Source organism: Periplaneta americana, chromosome 12 (assembly GCF_040183065.1).
Source record: "Periplaneta americana isolate PAMFEO1 chromosome 12, P.americana_PAMFEO1_priV1, whole genome shotgun sequence".
NCBI lineage: Eukaryota > Metazoa > Arthropoda > Insecta > Blattodea > Blattidae > Periplaneta > Periplaneta americana.
In genome coordinates this window covers 124,893,158-124,917,005 of record NC_091128.1, presented here as the reverse complement: position 1 = coordinate 124,917,005, position 23,848 = coordinate 124,893,158, and the positions used below count along the sequence as shown (strand labels likewise).

At 35.0% G+C, this 23,848-nt stretch overlaps 1 protein-coding gene across 5 annotated transcripts in view; it reads left to right on the top strand.

Annotated features, from left to right (window-relative positions):
- The window catches only part of Axs (Abnormal X segregation), a 101,328-nt gene that overhangs the window by 62,840 nt on the left and 14,640 nt on the right, over nt 1–23,848 (top strand). For all 5 annotated transcript variants that reach the window (XM_069842053.1, XM_069842050.1, XM_069842052.1 and 2 more), the window contains 5 exons: nt 851–1,009; nt 11,664–11,886; nt 16,798–16,928; nt 18,335–18,424; nt 21,142–21,333. In XM_069842053.1, coding sequence (XP_069698154.1) covers nt 851–1,009; nt 11,664–11,886; nt 16,798–16,928; nt 18,335–18,424; nt 21,142–21,333 — 795 coding nt within the window. The remainder of the gene's footprint in view (nt 1–850; nt 1,010–11,663; nt 11,887–16,797; nt 16,929–18,334; nt 18,425–21,141; nt 21,334–23,848) is intronic.

Genomic DNA, 23,848 nt, shown 5'->3' with positions numbered 1-23,848 from the left:
ATAACTTGAACGTCGTAGCAACAGATGGCGGCCTGTAAAGTCTGTGTGCTACCATAACCTCTTTCGAACTGCGTTTTGCGCGGGCAAGTCGTACGCAGGGTATTTCTTATCATCGGTTGCGTGCGGCAACATTCCACAGTACAAATCAAATGCTCCGTGTCCATGTTGACCGTCGAAGTTAATGTCAATAAATACGTAAGTAATCGCCTTAACCCTCTCCCGTATCCCGACAGTAAGAAAAAAACTCACCTCAGTAAGTGTTTCCAAACAGTTCACATTCCTGCCACTACAGGCGTTACCGTACGTATCAGTAAGTACTCTTCAGAATGAACGCCGTACTTGCTAGGTAACTTCTCTGGCACATAGGTAATACGCCTCTGCGGAAGTGTAGGAAGATTGAATTCTCTAGGCTCATCGACTAGCCACATGACGGCATACAGCAAGCCATGACACATTTTGACTGAACACCCAGTAGTATGATGCCTGAGATAGAAAGAGTTTTGGAAAGTTTGAAACGATCTGTACAGCTGGTGCCAGCGTTTTTGGCGTGTATCCTAGATATATAGTGCCCAGTTTGTGAACATGTTGCTAGTGCAGCTGAGAATGGTACCACTTCCTATACACGTCACATCAACCATTTGTCAAACACAGTTGTCAGACTGACTGCGGCAAATGTAAAACACTCGCACTTAACGTTCCCATTACTTTTTCACACGCCAAAAACGGTGACACGGACTATACCAACACATGGTCGATATACCCGAGAAAACACCATCGCAGTCCACTGTGAAATGATTACAATTTGACAGTATTGTGCAGTTCGCCGTCACCACTGATTACATCTTCACAGGTCTGGAAGAGGAAGTGCAGCGAGCTGGCCTTCACGTGGGGCACGATTGGGATGACGAGCCTGGATGAGCCCCGCCCCAATTACCGCGGAACGATGGGGATCGACAAGGTGACAGGCCGCTACCAGCCCCAGTTCCCTCGCTGGAAAACTAACGCCAGGGTTAGTACTGTATAGTGTTATTTGTTATTGTTATTATTATTGTTATTATTATTATTATTATTATTATTATTATTATTATTATTAGGAATAATTCGGTCAATTACTTATCTTTTTCAACACCTGACTCTCTTTTAATACTATACTATACATTTGTGAGATCGAAACTCGAATATGCATCTGTAGTTTGGAACTCTATTACTAGTTCTGATTCGGCAAAACTGGAAAATATACAAAGGAAATTTATTTCATTATGTTCGTACCGATTTCTGCCTAATAACTCTGGGTATAACTATGATAAAAAATGCGAGCACTTTAAATGTCGAAGCCTGTATGCCAGACGTCATGATCTCGATTACTTATCCTTATGTAAGGTCCTCAAAGGTGACATTAATTGTCAATCTTTCTTAAACAGTGTCAGCCTTCGTATTCCTATGAAGGACATGAGACATCACAAACTCTTCTATATTAGAAATTCTAAGTCTTCCTCGCCGGTCTCTAGATGTATTAAACATGCTAACTTACATGTAGGCGATTTTGATCCATTCAATGTATAGAAGTATTAGAATATGGCAATGTCTTTGCTAATATTATTTGCATAATCCTTATACACAAATTGGTAGTATGAATTAACTCCTTTTCCTAATAATTTATAGTTTTAATTCTTGTAAATTAATTATTGTAATCTATGCTCTTTATTCTCTTGTTAACACAAGTATTTAATTTGTACCATAATTGTTCATTTTAATGTATTAATTGTATCACTGTGCTGGACTTTTATTGGACAATGGCTGTTGTCCAGCACATAAATATCAATAAATAAATAATTAAATAAATAATATATTATTATTATTATTATTATTATTATTATTATTATTATTATTATATTTTGTGATTAATAGTTTTTCTTTTTCTTTCATTGAGTGCAAATGCCAGTTATATTGTTTTATAAAGTACCTAGTGAAATTCTAGACATTCTACAGTGTTCAAGAAGTATTTAATATTACTTACTCATAAAATCTTGAATTTTAACTTTACAAAAAGAAAATTTTTTTACAAAAGCTATTGGAGATAAACCATATAATATGATAAGTGTTCGTAAAAATTAGTTATTCAGATATACAATATGGCACTATGAAATTTGTCTAATAGTATTGAGAGATTCATTATCCATTTTACACAATCACTTGTATAACACTACGTAATATATATATATATATATATATATATATATATATATTTTACTTATTTTCATTATTCTTCATTGTATTTTCATCTCACGTTTCTCCAAAATCAAATTATACTTTATTTTTAAATTTATCATTGTTTTGTATTCTCTCCGCAAATCATACTGTATTTTATTTTTAAAGTAACCTCGGCTTTGTATTCTGGATCCTAGTGGTCAGCCGTAGATGTCGGCCAGATGTCCCAAATTGTGGAATTAGTAGTAGCGAGTCTATTTTAGACGTTAAAGCGGAAACTGTAATGTCTTGTACTTACTTACTTACTTACAAATGGCTTTTAAGGAACCCGAAGGTTCATTGCCGCCCTCACATAAGCCCGCCATCGGTCTCTATCCTGTGCAAGATTAATCCAGTCTCTATCGTCATACCCCACCTCCCTCAAATCCATTTTAATATTATCTTCCCATCTACGTCTCGGCCTCCCTAAAGGTCTTTTTCCCTCCGGTCTCCCAACTAACACTCTATATGCATTTCTGGATTCGCCCATACGTGCTACATGCCCTGCCCATCTCAAACGTCTGGATTTAATGTTCCTAATTATGTCAGGTGAAGAATACAATGCGTGCAGTTCTGTGTTGTGTAACTTTCTCCATTCTCCTGTAACTTCATCCCGCTTAGCCCCAAATATTTTCCTTAGCACCTTATTCTCAAACACCCTGAACCTATGTTCCTCTCTCAGAGTGAGAGTCCAAGTTTCACAACCATACAGAAGAACCGGTAATATAACTGTTTTATAAATTCTAACTTTCAGATTTTTCGACAGCAGACTGGATGATAAGAGCTTCTCAACCGAATAATAACACGCATTTCCCATATTTATTCTGCGTTTAATTTCCTCCCGAGTGTCATTTATATTTGTTACTGTTGCTCCAAGATATTTGAATTTTTCCACCTCTTCGAAGGATAAATCTCCAATTTTCATATTTCCATTTCGTACAATATTCTGGTCACGAGATATAATCATATACTTTGTCTTTTCGGGATTTATTTCCAAACCGATCGCTCTACTTGCTTCAAGTAAAATTTCCGTGTTTTCCCTAATCGTTTGTGTATTTTCTCCTAACATATTCACGTCATCCAATGTCTTGTACTAATAAGAGGAAATTAAAGTTACATACACTTTATCCCATGGAGACCCACAGGATAGCGGAAGTTTCAGGCTTCCATGTTTGCAGATGATCAACATTAGTAACAGTAAGGATATGTGTCCTACAAGCTGGCCGCCTTTACCTCCAAGAAAATAATCCTGGTACTCATTTCTGTTAGAGGCTGAGTGAAGCCAAGGGTCATAGTGTGTCCAGAGGGATTAAATCAATAAAGAAATATCATGATCCCATCAGGAATCGAACCCACGATGTCCCGGCTTACAGAGCAACGCTTAACCGCGATGCTAGATCGTGCCCCGAACTAACAAGAGGAGTTGATTAAATAAAAAAATGCTGTCATGTCACGTGACTAATGCTGGTATATTTCTAAGAACCTGAAAATTAAATTAGAGGAATTTCTTTCAGAATCTCCCAAGAACATATGAAGGATTCAGAGCCATAGCGGGCCAAGCGCCATTTATTAAAAACGGAGAAAAGAAGAGTTAAAATTAAGTGATTACCACAATTTAACGAAACATATACCAAGTAAGATAAAGTATGCTTATTAAAATAAAATAATATGTCAATCTTAATTAAATTATGGTATTTACTTAACTTTAGCCCTTGCTTTCCCCGTTTTTAATAAATGGCGCTTGGCCCGCTATGGCTCTGAGCCCTTCTAATGGGTATAAATCCGAACCTTTTTAGGATGTGTCAATTATTCCTAGCATTCAGGGAACATTAAAATAGTTGCTATGAAACCGGTGATTGTTGTTGTTATTGTATTAGGCCTAATTAATGAAAAGTATATCCAGAAGGTCCCTTTTAGGTCTATAAAGTGTCCCTTTCGATAAAATACGTGCTGATTTTATTTTGGCATATGACTAGATTCATCATCACGAATAAATATATTTTTAATTTAATTACTCATATAGGAAGATAAACACAGAGGAAATGGCAAACGAAAAATATTGTACAAAGTTCTACAAAGTGAAAGGTTCAATATTATCGCTTAGATAATGGAAAGAAAAAAAGTAATTCTATAATAATAATGAAATTTAAGCATGATATGATAAAGGAGAAAAGTTGGACTTGGAAAAGATGGTGCAAGATTTAACTAATAATATCTTATTTAATCGCTGTCCAGTTCAAGAGAGGCGGTTTCGCTCTATGTTCCAAACGCCAAGGTTGTCTTACTCATGCTACAATGAAGGACCAGCCGTGTGAGAAATAATCTGAATGAACTTCAATGCCAATTCCACGAAAGAACCCTGGGTTACTTGGCAAGAAATGAGAACATCTTTGTTTAGTTGGCAGTTGACAGTACAGTCTTGTGTTCTAACAAAGATTTTGACTCTTTTTTAAAACAAAGACGAATTCTAAGAATGTTGCTTATATTTTATATAAGACCAAGGCGGTTACGTAAAAATAAAAACAATATTATTCTACCATACGTAGAGATAGAGAAGATACTCGGAAGGGAACCAGGCCTACTAATGAACTCGTGTAGAAACCTCCCCCCAAACTGCACACACAGATCTTCACAGTTGATAGACATAGTCCTATACAGGGACATCATTTTATTTTTACTTCAATTTTTATTGCACCTGAGTTTTTGAATGTACTTCACTCCCATCCCTTCTACTAATGAAGTTCAACCGTCCTCCACACAGATCCAAGACCGCATAGACTATACAGTCATAGTAGCCTTACGGTCATAGTAAACAGTACGTTCCAGAAATATGTTCGCGTTTTCTAGTGACGAAAGAGCTTTCAATATTGAATAATTTTCGCACAGGTACTGTCGTCCATTTGCCTACGTCGTATCCCGGTTTCCCCCCACCAGCTTTTATTCGCCAGCTAGTGGCTGGGTGGGCTGTCTTAGCTCTTTTCTGAAAGCATTAATTTCTGTTAGGAATTGGACGTCTACGTAATATTATACAACTGTTTAAAATAACTTGAATAAAAGAGCCTTGTTAAATAATTAACTGTCACGTGATTTCCTCCCTTTCTACGACCCTACGACCTGAGTAATTTTATCTTTTCGGGTCGGGCAGAATTAAAGATTGAATTTACAGTACCTAAGGTACTCTTTTATAGAGTAGGTACGGAATTATTTCAAGATGAGTTACTAGTACGAAGAACAAAACTGGTAATTTGGATTAGGTACAATAGTCTTTAGTGCGATAATATGCACATTAGAACTGAAGCCTGTATCGAAATGAACGGCCACCATTTTAAAAAATCTGTTTAAATATCCATATTATGATTATTTTTCAATTTAACTTAATTCTCTATATTGCACGCTAATGTGCTGTAGACAGTATAATATACACTGCATAATGAATACGTCCACATGGACAGCTCAGTTCGTGAGTAAAAACACTTATTGTTAATACTGTACTATATTTTGATTAAACAAAAACCTAATGAAAATGATCAAACTCAAAAGCGCAATATTTCCTAGTTTACGTAAATGGATGAACTACTTTTCTTCCCTCCTATACCTATTAAAGTGATTTGTTTGTATATTACGCCAGTATCATCGAACTCCAGTCGTGGAACGGGGTAGAAAACGGCGTTGATCCAGAGGTATAGGCAAGTTAATATTAAAAATGTTAGTAAAAATTAGCTTACTTACTTAAGGAACCCGTAGCTTCATTGCCGCCCTCACATAAGCCGCCATCGGTCCCTATTCTGAGGAATATTAATCCAGTCTCTATCATCATATCCCACCTTCCTCAAATCCATTTTAATTTTATCCTCCCATCTACGTCTCGGCTTCCCCAAAGGTGTTTTTCCTTCCGGCCTCCCAACCAGCACTCTATATGCATTTCTGGATTCGCCCATACGTGCTACATGCCATGCCCATCTCAAACGTTTGAATTTTATGTTCCTAATTATTATGTTATGTCAGGTGAAGAATACAATGCATGCAGTTCTGCGTTGTGTAACTTTCTCCATTGTTCTGTAACTTCATCCCTCTTAGCCCCAAATATGTTCCTAAGTATTTTATTCTCAAACACCCTTAACCTCTGTTCCTCTCTCAAAGTGAGAGTCCAAGTTTCACAACCATACAGAAGAACAGGTAATATAATTGTTTTATAAATTCTAACTTTCAGCTTTTCTGAGAGCGGACTGGATGATAAAAGCTTCCCAACACGCATTTCCTATATTTATTCTGCGTTTAATTTCTTCCCGACTGTCATTTATATTTGTTACTGTTGCTCCAAGATATTTGAATTTTTCCACCTCTTTAAAGGATAAATTTCCAATAAGCGAAAGTTATAAACTAAGGGAACTTCGAACTTTATTTCCGTATCTGTACATATTCCTGATGGTGTGGAAAAGAAGGCCTGATCGAGAAATTCAATTTCGGTAGTTATTATTTTCTTCATTCTGACTGTAAATTTAACATAATGATAAGAAATTTGAAATACTGATATGTAACACTGCATCTATGTCATATTTCACATTCTCTTTAACGTTAAAGGGAGACAGGAACTATTTGGAACGTTTAACAAGACACACGCTCTTTGTCGGAGTAGCGTGCCAGTGTTGTACCCCACTAGACTACCATGAAATGATTAAAGGGGCTACAGGGCAGTAGTTAAGTTGGTGATCCATTGTTGAAGTTAATTTAGCATTAAATCTCATGCGCTTCTGTATAAGGACGGGCAACGCTCCATTAATTCAAGAGAGTCATAAAGGTCCATGACAGACAGCCTCCAGCTCGTCTCCACGTGTCCAAGCTATATATATCACCGACATAAGCTCCCTGTTGAGCCACATTGACAGCTCGTTGGGCGTCAGATTAACAATGTCTACTACATGCACGGCGAATGTCGAGGAGATAATGTTTACAAATAAATATGCATAATAACCATCCTTACCTTGCTGTATGCTTTCAGCTTGAAATACAGTATTAGACTCTGATCAAACACTAGAAGATATGAACTGAGTCAGTAGAAGTGAGGTTCTTAGATTTACAATATGTTACGGACTCTTGAATCGAAAACGAAGTGAGAACATTGGACATTCGAAAGGAATTGAGTACATAAAATACAATATAGTTATTCCAGTATCGATTGACGGAAAAAATAAACCTGTAGAGTTAAAGAAAACGTTTGACTGACCGACTTTATTGTACGCCTACACGTAACATAGGAACGAACGAGGAGATCTGATCCTTCAATCCATATAGTTAGTGACGGTGGCGGTGATGGGGACGACTGCAGCAGTACTTAAAAATCACTTACAGGCCATTCGGTATCTCTTGAAACCTACCTGCGTGTCAGAGGAAGAAGAAATTGGATTGAAAAGCATCCCTCCCTCGTTATGCTTCTACTCATAGCAAGCGAGCTCACTTACCCCCACCATAAGGTTCTTACTATATGCTACGGCGCACGCAAGCATTTGGTTTTAGGAGATAACGAATGACTTATACAGCTTTTACTCTCAGAAGCAGGTGACTGTTCATTAATCGTAAATGGTGCGCATAATAATCCGTGGCGCTACAGCCCACGAAAGGCCAAGCCCGACTAACCGGCTGCTGGCCTCACGGCCACATGCCGAAGCAGAGGTGGAAGATCATCCAACCAGAATGGAGGTATCGTGTGGTTAGCACGATGAGCCCCCCAGCCGTTATAGCTGGTTTGCGTAACCGGATTTCGCTACCTATCGTAGCTCCCCAAGTGCATCACGATGCTGGGTGGGCACCGGTCCCATACACTGGCCGAAATTTCATGAGAAAATTTCTTCCCCCATGAGGACTCGAAGCAGCGCGCATTCCATAACGCGAGTCCTATGCAGGATGGCTTAGACCACGACGCCACGGCGCGGGACAAATGGTGCCTATGATGTCTAAAAATAAGAAGGGTATGAAAAATCCCTCTGTCATTCATCGTCTTCAACTATCCAACTTAGTCTTATCTCGAGACGTTGAAAACATACCACGAATTAACGACATAACTAGAGAGAATATTAAGAAAGACTGTTTAGAGGAAAGAAGTATTGTAAAACCAAACGGAAGAGAGATATTGATAAATCGAAAATAAATTTAGCGTAGGTTAAGAATTAATGTGTATAATAAAATATCTAAGGGATTAAATTTTATTGTGAATAATAATGAGTAAAATTAATAAAGACTATGTATCATTATTATTATTATTATTATTATTATTATTATTATTATTATTATTATTATTAAATTTGTGATTTATTGGCTTTCCTTACAGTAAGTGCTGCAACTGTCGACTGCCGGAAATACAGCGTGACAGATTTTGTACGATTTCTTTGTAATATGCGTATCATAAATGAAGACCCGCTATTCTAATGTGAACGGCATTCCCACGAACTGTAGTCTACTGAACTACACTGAATGGAAGTCAGCTGTATACTAATACCTTAAGCTTAACGTTCCTTCAGCAATGCTATCTGTCCATACTACGCAGTACAAAATCTTCCCATGCTTTATTCAAGGAAAATGTACAGACTATACTACCTCGGTAGTCGCGTCCGATCTACAAACAGTAAAGGATCGACGGCATGTACCAGAGCGAAACCTGTTTTCTGGAAAACTCTTTGTAGTTGTAACTCCAAATTATGTCTATTGTGATCAGAAATTATATTCTGATAATATTTTAGGAATGTTCCAATTTTTTCGTCACTAGCTTTCTTAAATTTGCTGTCATGTATCACAATAAATGTACATTAAAATCTCTCAACAATTGTATGTGGAGCAAATATGGAGCAGACAAAAGATCTAGGATTAAACTTACTTATTTTAAGAAACAAATATTATTTTGCGTAATTATTATTATTTTTAATTTTATTAATAAATCGATGATGTTCGGATGAAAGGGGTTAATTCATTTTTTGTGCAAATCGAGTTTTGTTTCCCAGATGAATATGCAAGTTAAATTCTACAAGTAAGTATACAAAAAACAAAATAATACAAGCATTTGATATTTATTATTTGTGTAGAAAATTATTTGCAGTAAGGGTTCGAATTTTAATTTTCATTCATCTCAAAACTCATTTTAATGACTTATCTCCCTTCACCCAAACACCATAGAAATTGTCTTCTATCGTAAACGGTGAAGGAAGTAAAGAGAAACTGCTAAAACGTTGAATACGACTACTTTTACGATTAATAGTAAACTAATATGATGTAATATTTTATTACTATGGTCTTCATTTGCTCAATGATATATTTTTGACGAGACGTTCATAGTACAGTATTATCGACACGGCAGAAAACACATAATGCACCAGAAGAAAAGAGTCAATTATGAAATTTATAAAAGTGAAAAGAATTCACTAATCCACGAGGCTAAGGGCATCATTGTCGAAAATTTCTAATATTTCATTTCATAAACTTGTCCTATTGCGGTAGCCTAACATTCACATACAGACACTCATTCTACCTCATTTCGATTATTGCGACGTTTTGTTCAGTGATCTCAGGATTGATTCCGCCCAGAAACTACAGCGTGTTCATAACGCGTGCTTCCGCTTCATTTGTAATGTTCGATACTATGATCATATCTCACCTTCTTTCGAGAAGTTATCATGGCTTAGGTTACATGAGAGGAGAAATCTGCACTCACTTTCTCTCCTATATCGAATTATGCACACTTCATCCCCCTATTATTTATTCGCTCGTTTTCATACTCTCTCTCGCTATCATAATATTAATACTCGATCACAACGCGATAACACGCTAGAAATTCCACTTCACACATCATCTCTGTATTCCTCGTCTTTCACTGTTGCTACCTCTCGTCACTGGAACTCTCTGCCGCCTGAAGTCAAGGGCTGCCGAACATTGAAATCTTTCAAATCCAAGTTAGAAAATTATCTTATGACGAGTTGCCAAACTAACTTACTATTATGACAAGTGTTGTATTGCATGTTTCCACGTATTCACATTTTTTTTTTAATGTTCTAGTGATATTTAACTTATTTTATATTTTTGTTTTCATATTTTCCGATAATGGTATATCTCTAATGTGATAAGTTGAGCTACATATAAACATAATTTTCCTTACTGTGTATACTTAAAAATATTGTATTCATTGTATGCTTTGTACTGCACTATTGTATTACTACTATTAGTATTATTATTACTATTAGGCCTGTTATTATTATTTTATTTATTATTATTATTATTAATATTATTATTATCATTATTATCATTACTATTCTTATTTATTATTATTATTATTATTATTATTATTATTATTATTATTATTATTATTATTATTATTATTATTATTATTATTATCAATAATTCTTATTTTTTTATACTTTGTAGGCCTCATTTATTTTTTACCTGCTGTTCACATTTTATTATGCTTTTTTCTTTCTTTCTGTATGTTATATATTATGTCTGATTTCTTCTTACTTGTTGTTTACATTTTATTATTATTATCTTATTCAGTTTTGTGTGTACTTTGTAAATTTGTAGTGTTTCTATAACGCAGTTTTTACTCCTGGTTGAGTGTTAGAGAAGGCCGTATGGCCTTAACTCTGCCAGGTTAAATAAATCATTATTATTATTATTATTATTATTATTATTATTATTATTATTATTATTATTATTATTAACATTGGTTCATTTGCTGATTTGGCATTATATTATATAGAGCTGATAAGAAACTGATAATTAAAAAAATAAACATTCTTAGAGACGATTTCGAATAAATTGTAATTTTAGTTTAGTTTAGGATTTTTAGGTTAGGTTACTAGATGAAGTATTCACTGCCACCTAGAAAATGTGCTGACTATGACACAGAATAGTACAGAGCAAATTTTAATAATAATAATAGCAATAATAATAATAATAATAATAATAATAATGATAATGATAACAATAATAATAATGATTTATTTAACCTTGCAGAGTTAAGGCCATACGGCCTTCTCTAACACTCAACCAACACTCAAATTTTAAGTTACTATATTTAAAAATTTATCAAAACTATTTGTGTTAAAATTGAATAACTTTGTATTTCATGCACATACTTCGAGATGAATTAATTAATAGATACTAGATATCAAAGAAAACCTTCCAAGAGTTTGGAAGAAATCGGTTTACAGAGACAGATAAGTTATCAAAAGCAATCGTTTTTCATCAGGAATACTAATAATAATTTGTAATTTCGTGGAAATATCCAATTTGATTTCCGTATTGTAAAAAATTAATAGGTAGGCCTAGTTATATTTTTTCAACATGTTACAGATCAAGTTTTGATTAAAGTTGTCGCCTGAAATGTTAGTAGTAGGAAATGTTATTCAAAATGCTAATTCTCGTTTTTATTTCAGTTATACTGTGTGTCGCTGCCCATAGTATTACTGTGCATGGTCGCAGCCTTCTTCGTCATGCTTGCCTCGTTCTGGGCCGAAGAGCTTATCATTAATATGAGGAAGGAGCAGGGTTTAGACAGCTCTGGCATGATCGTGTTGCTGCCCAGCATAGTGTATTCAGCTTTAGTTTTTATTCTTAATCTTTATTACCGAATGTTAGCAACGTGGCTTACTGAATGGGGTAAGTAAAAACTCTTCATAAAATAATCAACATATTAATATTTAATAATGTTCATAATCATAAAACCCATAATGCACCACCGTTTCAAAGAAACAGCTATGTCTAATATACTTTCGGTTTTTTCTCTCAATGAGGGCGGGAAGGGAATATCCCTATGCACCGCGATCTGAGGTCTATTGTGCGCTCCTGGTATGAGTTGCAAGCCCGCCGACCCCACCTACGCCGAACCGAACTAACCGCTAACACCCTAAAGACCAGTCCCGCCATACTTCCAAATCCGTGTTCCATTCCACCCCAACAGCCCCCCACATTCCCCCCTCAAATGGTGTGAGGTGTAAACCCCCTCTCCCGTCTCCTCAACTGTCTGAGGTGTAAGCCCTCTCTCCCGTTAGGAGGGGAGTGGGTTCCGCTGCTGGCCACTAGTGACCGTGTTTGACAAATTCACGGAGACCGACCGAGAGAGTCAGCGGCTTCGGAGGGCCGCCGCAGGCGCGATATGAAAAGACAACTAGAATGATAAAGAAAGGATGATGTGAGATGAAAGGAAGTGGCGAGAATTAGTGGGACTCCATACGCCTGATACGTATCCGTAGGATTGAGGGAAAAATCCCAAAAAAAAAACCTCACCCAGGCAACTCGTTCCAAGCGGAGAATCGAATCAACTGGAAAAACGTAGTGCTGTCATTTTCATCTTCATCTTCACTAAAATCATCTATCAACTGTCAACTTTTGTATACAGCATGTATACATGTGCACAGTGCTCTAAGGCAGCAAATTGCATCGGACATTGTCTCGGACAGGACGGTTTTGTCTCGGACCGTTCGATGCGACGGTAATTACACACATTGTTATGAGACTGCAGCATACTGCATCGGACATATCGTCCCGGGACGTTTCTATGATGCAGTACTGAATTAGAATGTTGGATCTGTTAGGGTCAATAACTTTGATTCACTTTCAGTATTGGTACCGGTACCTTACTTTACGTTAGTGATATTGAAACTCGAATATGCTACTGTAGTCTAGAATAAAATTCTGTTACAACTGACATCTAAATTAGAAAGAGTCCAACGCAAATTCATATCGTTGTGTCCATATAATGGATCGTATGCGAAAACGGGTTATGTTGGTCTATATATGAATTATTTTTTGTTTCATACTTTTCTTTGAACACCAATCAGATTCCTTTTGACTATTAGGAAAGGGGGAAATATGAAAGATTTGAGAATGCTGGATGCGCAGTGAAGGATCTACCCTTTGGCAGAAAACTATGAATTAATGAATGTCCATATAGATTTCTGTCCATTGTCACAGTTTATGTTTCTGACGTCAAAATCTTGACGCCCTGTTTTTATTCAAGTGCATTAAAGGTAATTATAATATTGAATACATACTTAAACAGCTCGTGTTCTTAGAAAAGACATGAAAAGTCACAATCTTTTCTGCAACGGAACTTCAAAATCTCATTCCCTAGTGTCCGTATGACTTAAAACTTCAAAACTTTCAATTTGTGTGACAATAAATGAGGAGTTAACTTTCAAAACCTGAAGTGTCCACTTTCAGGAAATACACTTCAGATGCCTAAAACTTACATCTCTGCAATGAACAAAATATTTTCTGTGGTGAAATATTAAAGATAATTTTTTTTGCTTAAGATTCTTATCAAATTTCAGCGTAGAAAAAATTACTTTATTAAAGAGACACATAAATGTAGCTGTAGCACTTTCTGAAAATGTACATGTCACGTCTTGAAAGTTTGCTCCTCAAGTAGGCCGATTATTCATTTATGTTGCAAATTTAGAATTAGTATAACGGTAAAATATTTAACAACAGTAGTAGAAAAAGCTACTGAGTAACAGCAGACACCATCGTCCCCCTACAGCAGGTATGAGACGATATTAGCTCCCAATCATGGTAGAAGAACTCGACCTTGATCACGAGCGCATAGCGCATCCGCTATATAGCATCGTAACGTAGACAACAGGGATGTACAGTACATGCACATGCAGCGAATAAAGGCAGTAATTATTACAATAACTTGCGTTACTAAATTTCTGGCTATGTAATAGGGCTAATTATTCAGTTATTTAATATACATGTACATATATAAACAAATCGCAAAGGGAAGGGTTTTTTAGGAACAAAAAGAGGAATAGGAAAAGCTAATTGTATGTGAACCATTTTCTTGTTAACAGCAATTATTTATTATGTAAATACTTCACTTCATTGGTTAGGAGAAACTAATAGGGTCTATCTGCTCCACGTGCGTGATAAGTATTTTTTGAGTATTCGTTGAAAAAATAATAATGGCAGTATTGATTGAAATAGAGTATATTGATTGCGTGATTGGTAAAATGTAGTCCTTACTCTCCAGTCGTGATTATGTAATGAGTTTTCTTAGAGCGATTTGTGAGATGCACGTAAGAAGAAAAAAATGATTAAATTAAGATATTGAGAGTCATCGTAATTTTTGGGGTCAATCATTTAAGGGGATATGTATGATTTTTAAAACTTCCACAATTTTAGGCCAAAATTTGTGAAATTTAAACTATATGAACAGATTTATAATAATATCATCTGTACAAAATTTGGTGTAATTAGGTCTAATAGTTTTTAAATTATATTTTTAAGTATATTTTTATATTGACGTTACTAAAAAAGCTCCTTGCATCAAAGTTTTCAAAATATTTAGTTCATATTTGCTCAAAATCCTGAAAATAGTTATTGGAATAAAAGTGAATTAGTTTTTTGAGCTTAGTAATAGTATAAGTTAAAGTGCAATCAAAGATAAAATATTATTTCTAAATTAAAGAAGCACGTAGTCTAAGAAAAGTAAATATCCAGAAACAAGCAATAAATAAAACAGCAACAATACATTTAAAATAAAGAAATAAAAGGAATCTAGATATTATCTGCTGACCCAAATGTAAATTAATTTACCTTCGATGTCAATTCCGAAAGCAATTTATTTCTCTCTTCTCCTGAATAATGCCTATATATATATTTTTTAATGTTGCGTCTCATAATGCCGTTTTATGTTGCTTTTTTGCAAATGATATATTTTTTACACAACAAATACTGGACTTCATCACCATGTTCGAAGCATAAATATTGTATCTTCCACTCTTCCTTGAAAGCTTTAAGCGCTTCCGTTCCGTCATGATGCGCTGTGTTCTAAGATCTGTACATCCTTTAGCAATGTTTACAGGTAAAAGAGCTCCGCGCGCGCAGCGGGCAGAAAAGAGCTCTAGCTCTAAAGTACTAGTCACCATCGCAAGACTGCCCTACAGCAATTGCCAATCTGCTAAGAAACAGAGGATGGGAAGTACTTGAGGAGATTCATTGTGTGTCTGAAGATGATTCTCATAGAATGGTGGATATAATTGCCATCAATAGAAGAACCCAGAAAGCGATGGTTTTAGACCCTACGATTTGCTTTGAGCGAGACATGAATCAGGCACTGCAGATAAATGATGACAAGGAGCTAAATATGTACCTTGCCTTCCATAGCTCAGCATTTCGCTTAACAACTGGAATGTTATAGGCTTACTATTTGAAGCGAAGGGATGCCTACCAAAATTTACATATGATATCCTTAAATCTTTTAAAATTCCCTTTTATGAGGTTCAGAAGATTTTGATGGAAATTCTGAAGGCCTGTCTTTAAATTCTACACTATCATTCATATGTTGACACAAAAATTTTTGTTTTAAATGTACAAAGCGAATAATTTTATTATTTTACTCATTTAATTTTTCTTTATATTTTGATGCTTAATTCCGGATCCTAGTGGTCAATTTCACTCCAGGACGGATGATTTTCAATAAACTTAGTAGTACACTTTTTTTAACTTATTATTATTGGTTAATCTGTTATTCATTAGCATATTAATATTTAAAAATATAAATATATATATATATAAAGTAAAAGAGCCACCGGGGTAGATAGGTCGGATAAGGCGCTTGCCAGCCAGGCGCGGCTTCGATTCCCGCTTGGGCTGATTACCTGATTGGGTTTTTTCCGAGATTTTCTCCAACCGTAAGGTAAATGTCAGGTAATCTATGGCGAATCCTTGGCCTCATCTCGCCAAATATCATTTCGCTATCACCAATTGCATCGACGCTAAATAACCTCGTAGTTGATACAGCGTCGTTAAATAACCAAGTAAAAAAAAAGTAAATGTGCAACATTCAGCATAACGATTTTTGTAGATATGACTATCAATATCAGTAAGCTTTATAACAGTTATTTACGTAACTAGAACAGAAAGTGATACTTTTGTGCACGAGAGAGACGGAATTTTGAAACGACTACCGTACCCAAAAGACATGTTCTTACTAGTTACAATATTTTTTGGCACAACTACAAGGAAATTTTACGTGAATTAATAATTAACTTATTAAATAAATCATAGACTATTGATATTTTTCTAGGCTATGAGTCACGGCCTATTAATACATTATCTTTATAGTAAATATACTTATAACGTCATGATTGTTATGCAGCTATAAAATTGTCTTTATAGTAGTTCTAGCTATAACTCATGAAGTTGTTTGTAGCTATATTATTTCTGTTTCTGTAAGTAAAGTTAACTAAACTTATTATCTGTTAGCATTTTTAGTAGACTAAGAGGCATTGACTACAATTTCTATGTTCATAGTGTTGATATTGTGACGCAATAGTTTTCACAATGTTTCGTCATAATTGTTTATATTACTATGACAACTTTGTAGTATTCGTACGGAAAAGCTAATTGTAACAATGTTTTTGCCGGAGGTGTATAGTAAAGAAAAACTTCGTAACGAATAATAATGTGTTACGAGGAGTAGCAGTTTCCATGTAGATGTGCCAAAAATTGTATTATAACTTCTTATTATTATGTGAGAACACTAACAGCTGGTTCCTGTTTCAGAGAATCACCGTACCCAGTCTCAGTTCGACAGGCATCGAGTCACTAAGCTTGTCCTTTTCGAATTCGTCAATAACTTCATGTCGCTTTTCTACATTGCATTTTATATTCAAGATATGGAGATGCTAAAATATGTGAGTATATGTATCAAAAGAAATATTATGTAACATCATACGTGTTTGATAGAAACCTTTGAGTCATTATTGTTTTTATTTACATTCCACAAAAAAATTAGGGTTTCTGTTTCTATGTCGCAATCATATCTCAGCAGAATTTTCACCAAGAAAAAAAGACAAATTGATAACTTACGTATTTTCTAAAATTGCTTACTCCGTCAGATTCCGGCCATTTAGTCACTCATAACGAGTGCACCTCTGCACATGTGTGGACATTGTGCCACTGCCATACATCTATGACGCAGTGCATGAGGGTAGGCCACTAGAGGGAACCCAAAAGGTGGAACATAAACTGAGAGGATTCGATCCGACATTGGGATGGGAATCCGGTGTGGCTTAGTGGATAGAGCGTCAGCACGTAGAGCTGAAAACCCGGGTTCAAATCCCGGTGCCGGAGAGAATTTTTCTCCGTTCCACTCATCTTTCATCATATGATGACGCAGAATATCTGCACGGAAATATCATCGTAGTAATATATTACAGAGACATAACTCATTGTATAATGTCATAGATTTTGATAAGAATGGGAATAATATAACAGAAAACGTAGATGTTAACGAATATAGGTAAGATGTCTTACTTGCTTTAAAAAAATTCACTAATAAATTATCAACAAATGAACAAACAGAAAAAATCTGTTACACATGTATTAGTACTATTTCTTATTTTGTCTTCCCTGGATTGTTTCTTTGAATTTGTATCGAAGTTGTTTTAATTGGAAAGCATACACAGAGTGAACCGTAAGTAATGTCATTAATTCAGGGGGTTATTCTTTGAGATATTTCAAACAAAAAAGTTTAATACAATTTTGCTCGTTTTTGCTTCCTTTTCGAGATAAAAATTGTTTTATATGAAACATTTCATAACGTGTTTTAAGAAAGCCATTGATTTAATTCCCAATATACTCAGTCAATTTAAGAGAAGAGTGTATTATGATGATATGATTGAAAGAATGTTAGTTTTGTCCTCTTAATATGCATAAATTTGATTCGAACAAATGTAACTTTTCGTTCTGCAAAGGATTTTTAAAATGTTACATTATTTTGGATTGAATTTTTCCACATTTAAAGGACAAAACTAAAATTATTTCAATAATTTATTGCCATAATACACCGCTCTTTTGAATTGATTGAGTATACTGGGAATTAAATCAATGGCTTTCTCAAAACACGCAATGAAAATTTTATATAAAACAATTTTTATCTCGGAAAGGAAGCAAAAACAAGCAGAATTGTATTAAACGTTTTTGTTTGAAATATCTCAAAGAATAGCCCCCTGAAATTAACGACATTACTTACAGTTCACCATGTATTTTAAAGATTTGATTTTTTATCTGATGTTTATTAAATATTTCTTTTTTTCAGCAATTGACAGTAATGTTAATAATATTCCAAGCCATAAACAATTTTCAAGAAGCTATTCTACCACTTCTTATAAAGTTATACAGCAAAAGAGTAAGTAATATTTCATTGTTCTTTTTCACTTGTTTACTTCATAAGGTATTATTAGGATCATATTTATTTATTATCTCACTCTAGTGACATATTTTTGGAGGAGCAAAAGATAATATATCATTTTTCACAATTGCGCTGCTAAATGTTGACAATTTAGACAGAACGGCAAGACAGAGTATGGACAGAGAGTTCCTATTATTGTCGTGCAATGTTCGAACATGAGAGGTCAACATACTACAAACTTCGCCCTACTCATTAGGCATCCCAACAGTACGTGGAAGTTAAACATGTAAACTAAAATAACCGAGTCAGTTGAAAACTGGTTAGAGGCCTTATGTTCGGTTCATGTTTGCCGAGTCTCTATAGAACCGAAGCTCCCTTTGTGTTTGTTCAACCTTTGCCCTTCCTTACATATGTTCGGTGCATTTCTCCTTAGTTCCTCCTCTTCCTGTGCCTTTATGTTTTAACTGCATGAGGATGTCAGACACATATCTTGAGAAGTTATGCATAGTAGTGTGTGTAGGTGAGTTTTATTTTTATTAATATGACTAAACATTCACAAACATATACGTATAAATATATCAAACAAAAATATATATAAAAACGCATATTTTCAACGTCCATAAATATATTGTGGGTCCCTATCACCACGGCATGGCGCGTCCTCAGGTTGCGGATAGAGGATATGAAGGGTAGCTGAGAATATATTGAATAAGCAGTCGTGGACAGCCGATAAAGGGTGGTCCTCCAGCTTGAGGGTTGGGCGAAGGGCTAACAACCCATCACCGTAAAAAAAGCGTGTTACGAATCCATACAATAAGCCTCGGAATGTGACTGACTCTCTGGCACGACCACAGAAAAGGAATAAGGTTATGAGATGTGGTACGTGGAACGTAACTAGTCTTTATAGAACAGGAGGGGTAACATTAGTAGCAAAAGAACTAGCTAGATATAGAATAGACTTCGTGGAAGTACAAGAGGTTAGGTTAGATGGGAATGGCACATCACAAATAGGAGATTACTTGTTGTATTATGGGGAAGGAAACAATAATCACCAAATAGGAACAGGATTAAATACGGTACTTAAAAGGTCAAAATACAACAGTGTTCATAAGTGAAGATTAAAAATAATGGAGATAATTATTACAGTTGTCTGAACACTATTTATTGATAATATAAATAAAATAATAACACTGGTTAGAAACCATACATGTTTCGGGGGCTATGCTCCCCCATCTTCAGTGATTGTACCACCACTACGGTGTAGATGTTGTACCGCGTGTCGTATCTTAAAAAGTACAACCACTGAAGATGGGGGAGCATAGCCCCCGAAACATGTATGGTTTCTAACCAGGTTTATTATTTTATTTATTTTATCAATAAATAGTGTTCAGACAACTGTAATAATTATCTCCATTATTTTTAATAGGAACAGGATTCTTTGTTCATAAAAGAATAAAATCAACAGTAAAAAAGGTCGAATTTATCAGTGACAGGTTATCATATTTAGTACTTAAGGGTAAATGGTGCGATATCGTAGTTATAAATGCTCACGCCCCTACAGAAGAGAAAAACGGCGATATAAAGGACGAGATTGGCAGGGCATGTAGCACGTATGGGCGAATCCAGAAATGCATATAGAGTGTTAGTTGGGAGACCGGAGAGAAAAAGACCTTTGGGGAGGCCGAGACGTAGATGGGAGGATAATATTAAAATGGATTTGAGGGAGTTGGGATATGATGATAGAGAATGGATTAATCTTGGACAGGGTAGGGACCGATGGCGGGCTTATGTGAGAGCTGCAATGAACCTACGGGTTCCTTAAAAGCCAGTAAGTATTATTAAGTAGTAAGTAAATATATTTATGCTTAGTATGTTCCTCCGTATGTTTGTGTTTGCCATTGACTATTATATTGGTATTTACCTTTAAGTTTGCATTGTCAATATAGTCCTGATATAATAACAATTGAACTGATACTAGAGGACTAATTACACAAGATGATCGAACCTTCTGTCATGCAATTATACCGTACATAGTTACCCATCGAGTGGGGAAGAACAGCGGTGGAACACCATATGAAAACTTTAATATTTTCTGTTATTATTTAATTATAAACTAGCTAATATATATTTTACTTTAGTACTTTCTTTTTCTTACTTCTATGGATGAATATTGGTTTTTTTTTTTTTTTTTAATATTCACCTTATTGTTGCCAGTAAATAGAGAAAAAGTATAGTATGCATGCCTCGGGGCGCCGAAAATTTCAAATGGGCCATAAGTATTATGTTGTGCATGTTATTAAGAATGTTTTGTAGTTTTGAATAATTTCAAGGGAAAATTTGTTCCGAGGCCGGGTATCGATCCCGGGACCTCTGGTTGAACGTACCAGCGCTCTACCACTGAGCTACCCGGGAACTCCACCCGACACCGTCTCAACCTTTCCCTTTATATCCACACAACTCGTGTGGGCTGACGAAACGCCAGAGACCCACAACGAGTGCTCAGTGGTAGAGCGCTGGTACGTTCAACCAGAGGTCCCGGGATCCATACCCGGCCCCGGAACAATTTTTCCCTTGAAATTATTCAAATCTGCTTTACAGGGAGCTTCATCTGAAAGACTAGATTTGCATAATGTTTTGTAGTATTTGAAATCAAATTTTTGTGAGAAGAAAGTAAATTACATTACACATTTTAATGTAGTCTTTTTTTCTTTTAGGTTACCAAAGTACTTAAAATTGATACAATACTAGGAAACAAAGAAAATGATGAATCCGTATACAAAAGAAAGAGGAAACTTACTATGGATGAATATCAGAATATTTCTATACTTGACGACATACCTGAATTGGAACATGACGATCCTCGCATAGACCTGGCTATCAGTGAAGGGGAAATGGATAATTACGAGGTAAGGGAAATCTAAGTATTACAAAAGTACTGTGAAGAATTCATCACCACTTTTGGTAAATTTCATAACTTCCAACTGAAGTCAAATATCACTGGCCACCGGCGTAGCTCAGTCGGCTAAGGCGCTTGCCTGCCGATCCGGAGTTGTGTTCGGGCGCAGGTTCGATTCCCGCTTGGGCTGATTACCTGGTTGGGTTTTTCCGAGGTTTTCCCCAACCGTAAGGCGCATGTCAGGTAATCTATGGAGAATCCTGGGCCCCATCTCGCCAAATACCATCTCGCTATCACCATTCCCATCGACGCTAAATAACCGAGTAGTTGATACAGCGTCGTTAAATAACCAAGTAAAATTAAAAATATAAATATCACAATGTAGACCTTGATTCAAAACCTTGTAGTTCCTATTAGATTTATTGTGTTCTGTACACTGTGTGATATGTAACACTGGTCAACAGTCATTTTGCGCCAGACATAAAACTAACAAATTCTTATTAATTTCGACCTCCTGAATTCCATCAGTTCGGGTTTTCGAGATACACAGTATAATTCATTTTCTATGCATTTTATTTAAAAAAACACTGTATTTCGTGTGTAAGTATTTTGTTTCACAAGTGTGAAGACCCATTATGTAATAGTACATTATGCAACGAGCCTATAATGGTAGTAATTAAGACGCGAGTTTCATAATTTTCATAAGCGTCTTAATTACCATTATAGGCAAGTTTCATACGACTTTTTATGCTCGACCATATTTCTAACTTGAAATTATTCATAAGTATTCATGTTATTGTTATGTGAGTGAGTGCAATAGCCTACCTCACGAATTGTGAGATGTGCGCAGACACGAAAGTATTGATTTTTTCCGGGAAACGAATGTCGACGACCTTGATATAATCTACAGAGTAAGATAAAAATTAATCTTGATATAACCTTGAAATTGAATTCGACATTGAAAAACGAGATGACAAATTGAATTTATTTTAATATTATTTACAATTAACGCTAATTATTATAGTAACATTACATAACCTTCTGCGACAATATTGGATTTCCAGCCTCCGTGACGTTTCCCTAGTTGTCTTTCGATTGCATATCCGAGAATAATCGAAAACCTGAACTTTAATGAATAGGTGTACTTTAATGACATGCATTAAAGGACAGCTACCAGGTATATAATTACTACATTTCGGCATGGCCGAGCATAAACAATATTAGTTTAAGTAGGCCTCCATATTAGAAGTACTTGTAGAAAAGAAAATTATTTTATTGCCCTTCTACGAGTCTATTTGGAGGGGGTGAATTTTATTCATGGTATTCGTACACCGCTTCACAACTAGAATATGGAACATGTCAAAAAAATCTTAATAGTACTACAAATTCATAGTTAGAGCCTAGTTGAAATATATAACCAGAAGAGTTTTACAATATACTAGTACAACACAAAGAGTTAGTATCGATACTTAATACAAGACAGCAATATTCATGAAGAGTTGTTGAATGTCATAAATTCACCTACAGAATAGAAGGCGTGAAAAATTAGGTACTTCTTTAATTTGGCCTAAATAATTTTATGTTTTAAGTTTGATTTTTTATATCCATAGGTAGTCTATTAAAACTGTTACTGCCCTATAACGCACTCCTTTTTTATAGCACGATAGATTTGCGGATGGAGTATGAAAGTCATTCTTTTCACGAGTATTTACTGTATACTATGAACTGTTGAATTACTTACAAAGTTTTCACAATTACATAGGAGGAAGTTTATTAATGAAAAATATGCTGACATGCCATGGGTATTATTTGTAATTATTTTTAAATGGCCTTTATATTTACTCTTTTTTGTAGTAGGAATATACTATTACTATCTGTAGAATTTTTCCAGAATATTATTCCAAAAATCTTTATCATTATCAAATGGAAATATGCAAATATATATATATATATATATATATATATATATATATATATATATATATATGAATTTTCTACGTTTATCTGAACCTAAATGTAAAATCAATGCAGCTTATCATAGTCAAGGTCCCAGATTATTTATTAAACAAATTTTATTCTAATATAATTTTAACGACGAATCCTGTCCAAATTAATAAAGAAAATTGTATTGGATTTATAGTTTCGTTTTAAACATAGTAAACACTTTTTAATCTGTATTCACTCTCAATTTTAATTTTATTTTCGTCTGTATTGAAATCACCTCCTGAGAACGAGTCTTACTCTTTCAGGAGTGGGCTAGTTTATCTCACATTGTATTAACTTGTATTTATTTCAAACTTACTAGCAATAAAATAAATAAATAAATAGCTATTGTTTTCGAGGTATTGATATTTACTATCTCTTGCATAAATCTCTTGGCAAAACATGCTAAATTTAGTTTGAGGTCAATTTCTTTAATATTATTTTTCCAATTTAATATATTATCGATTTGTAAGCCAAGAAATTTGGTTGTTACTGTTTTTGTTTCCCTCAGGGATTTGTTGCTAATTATTGCGCTTAAAATT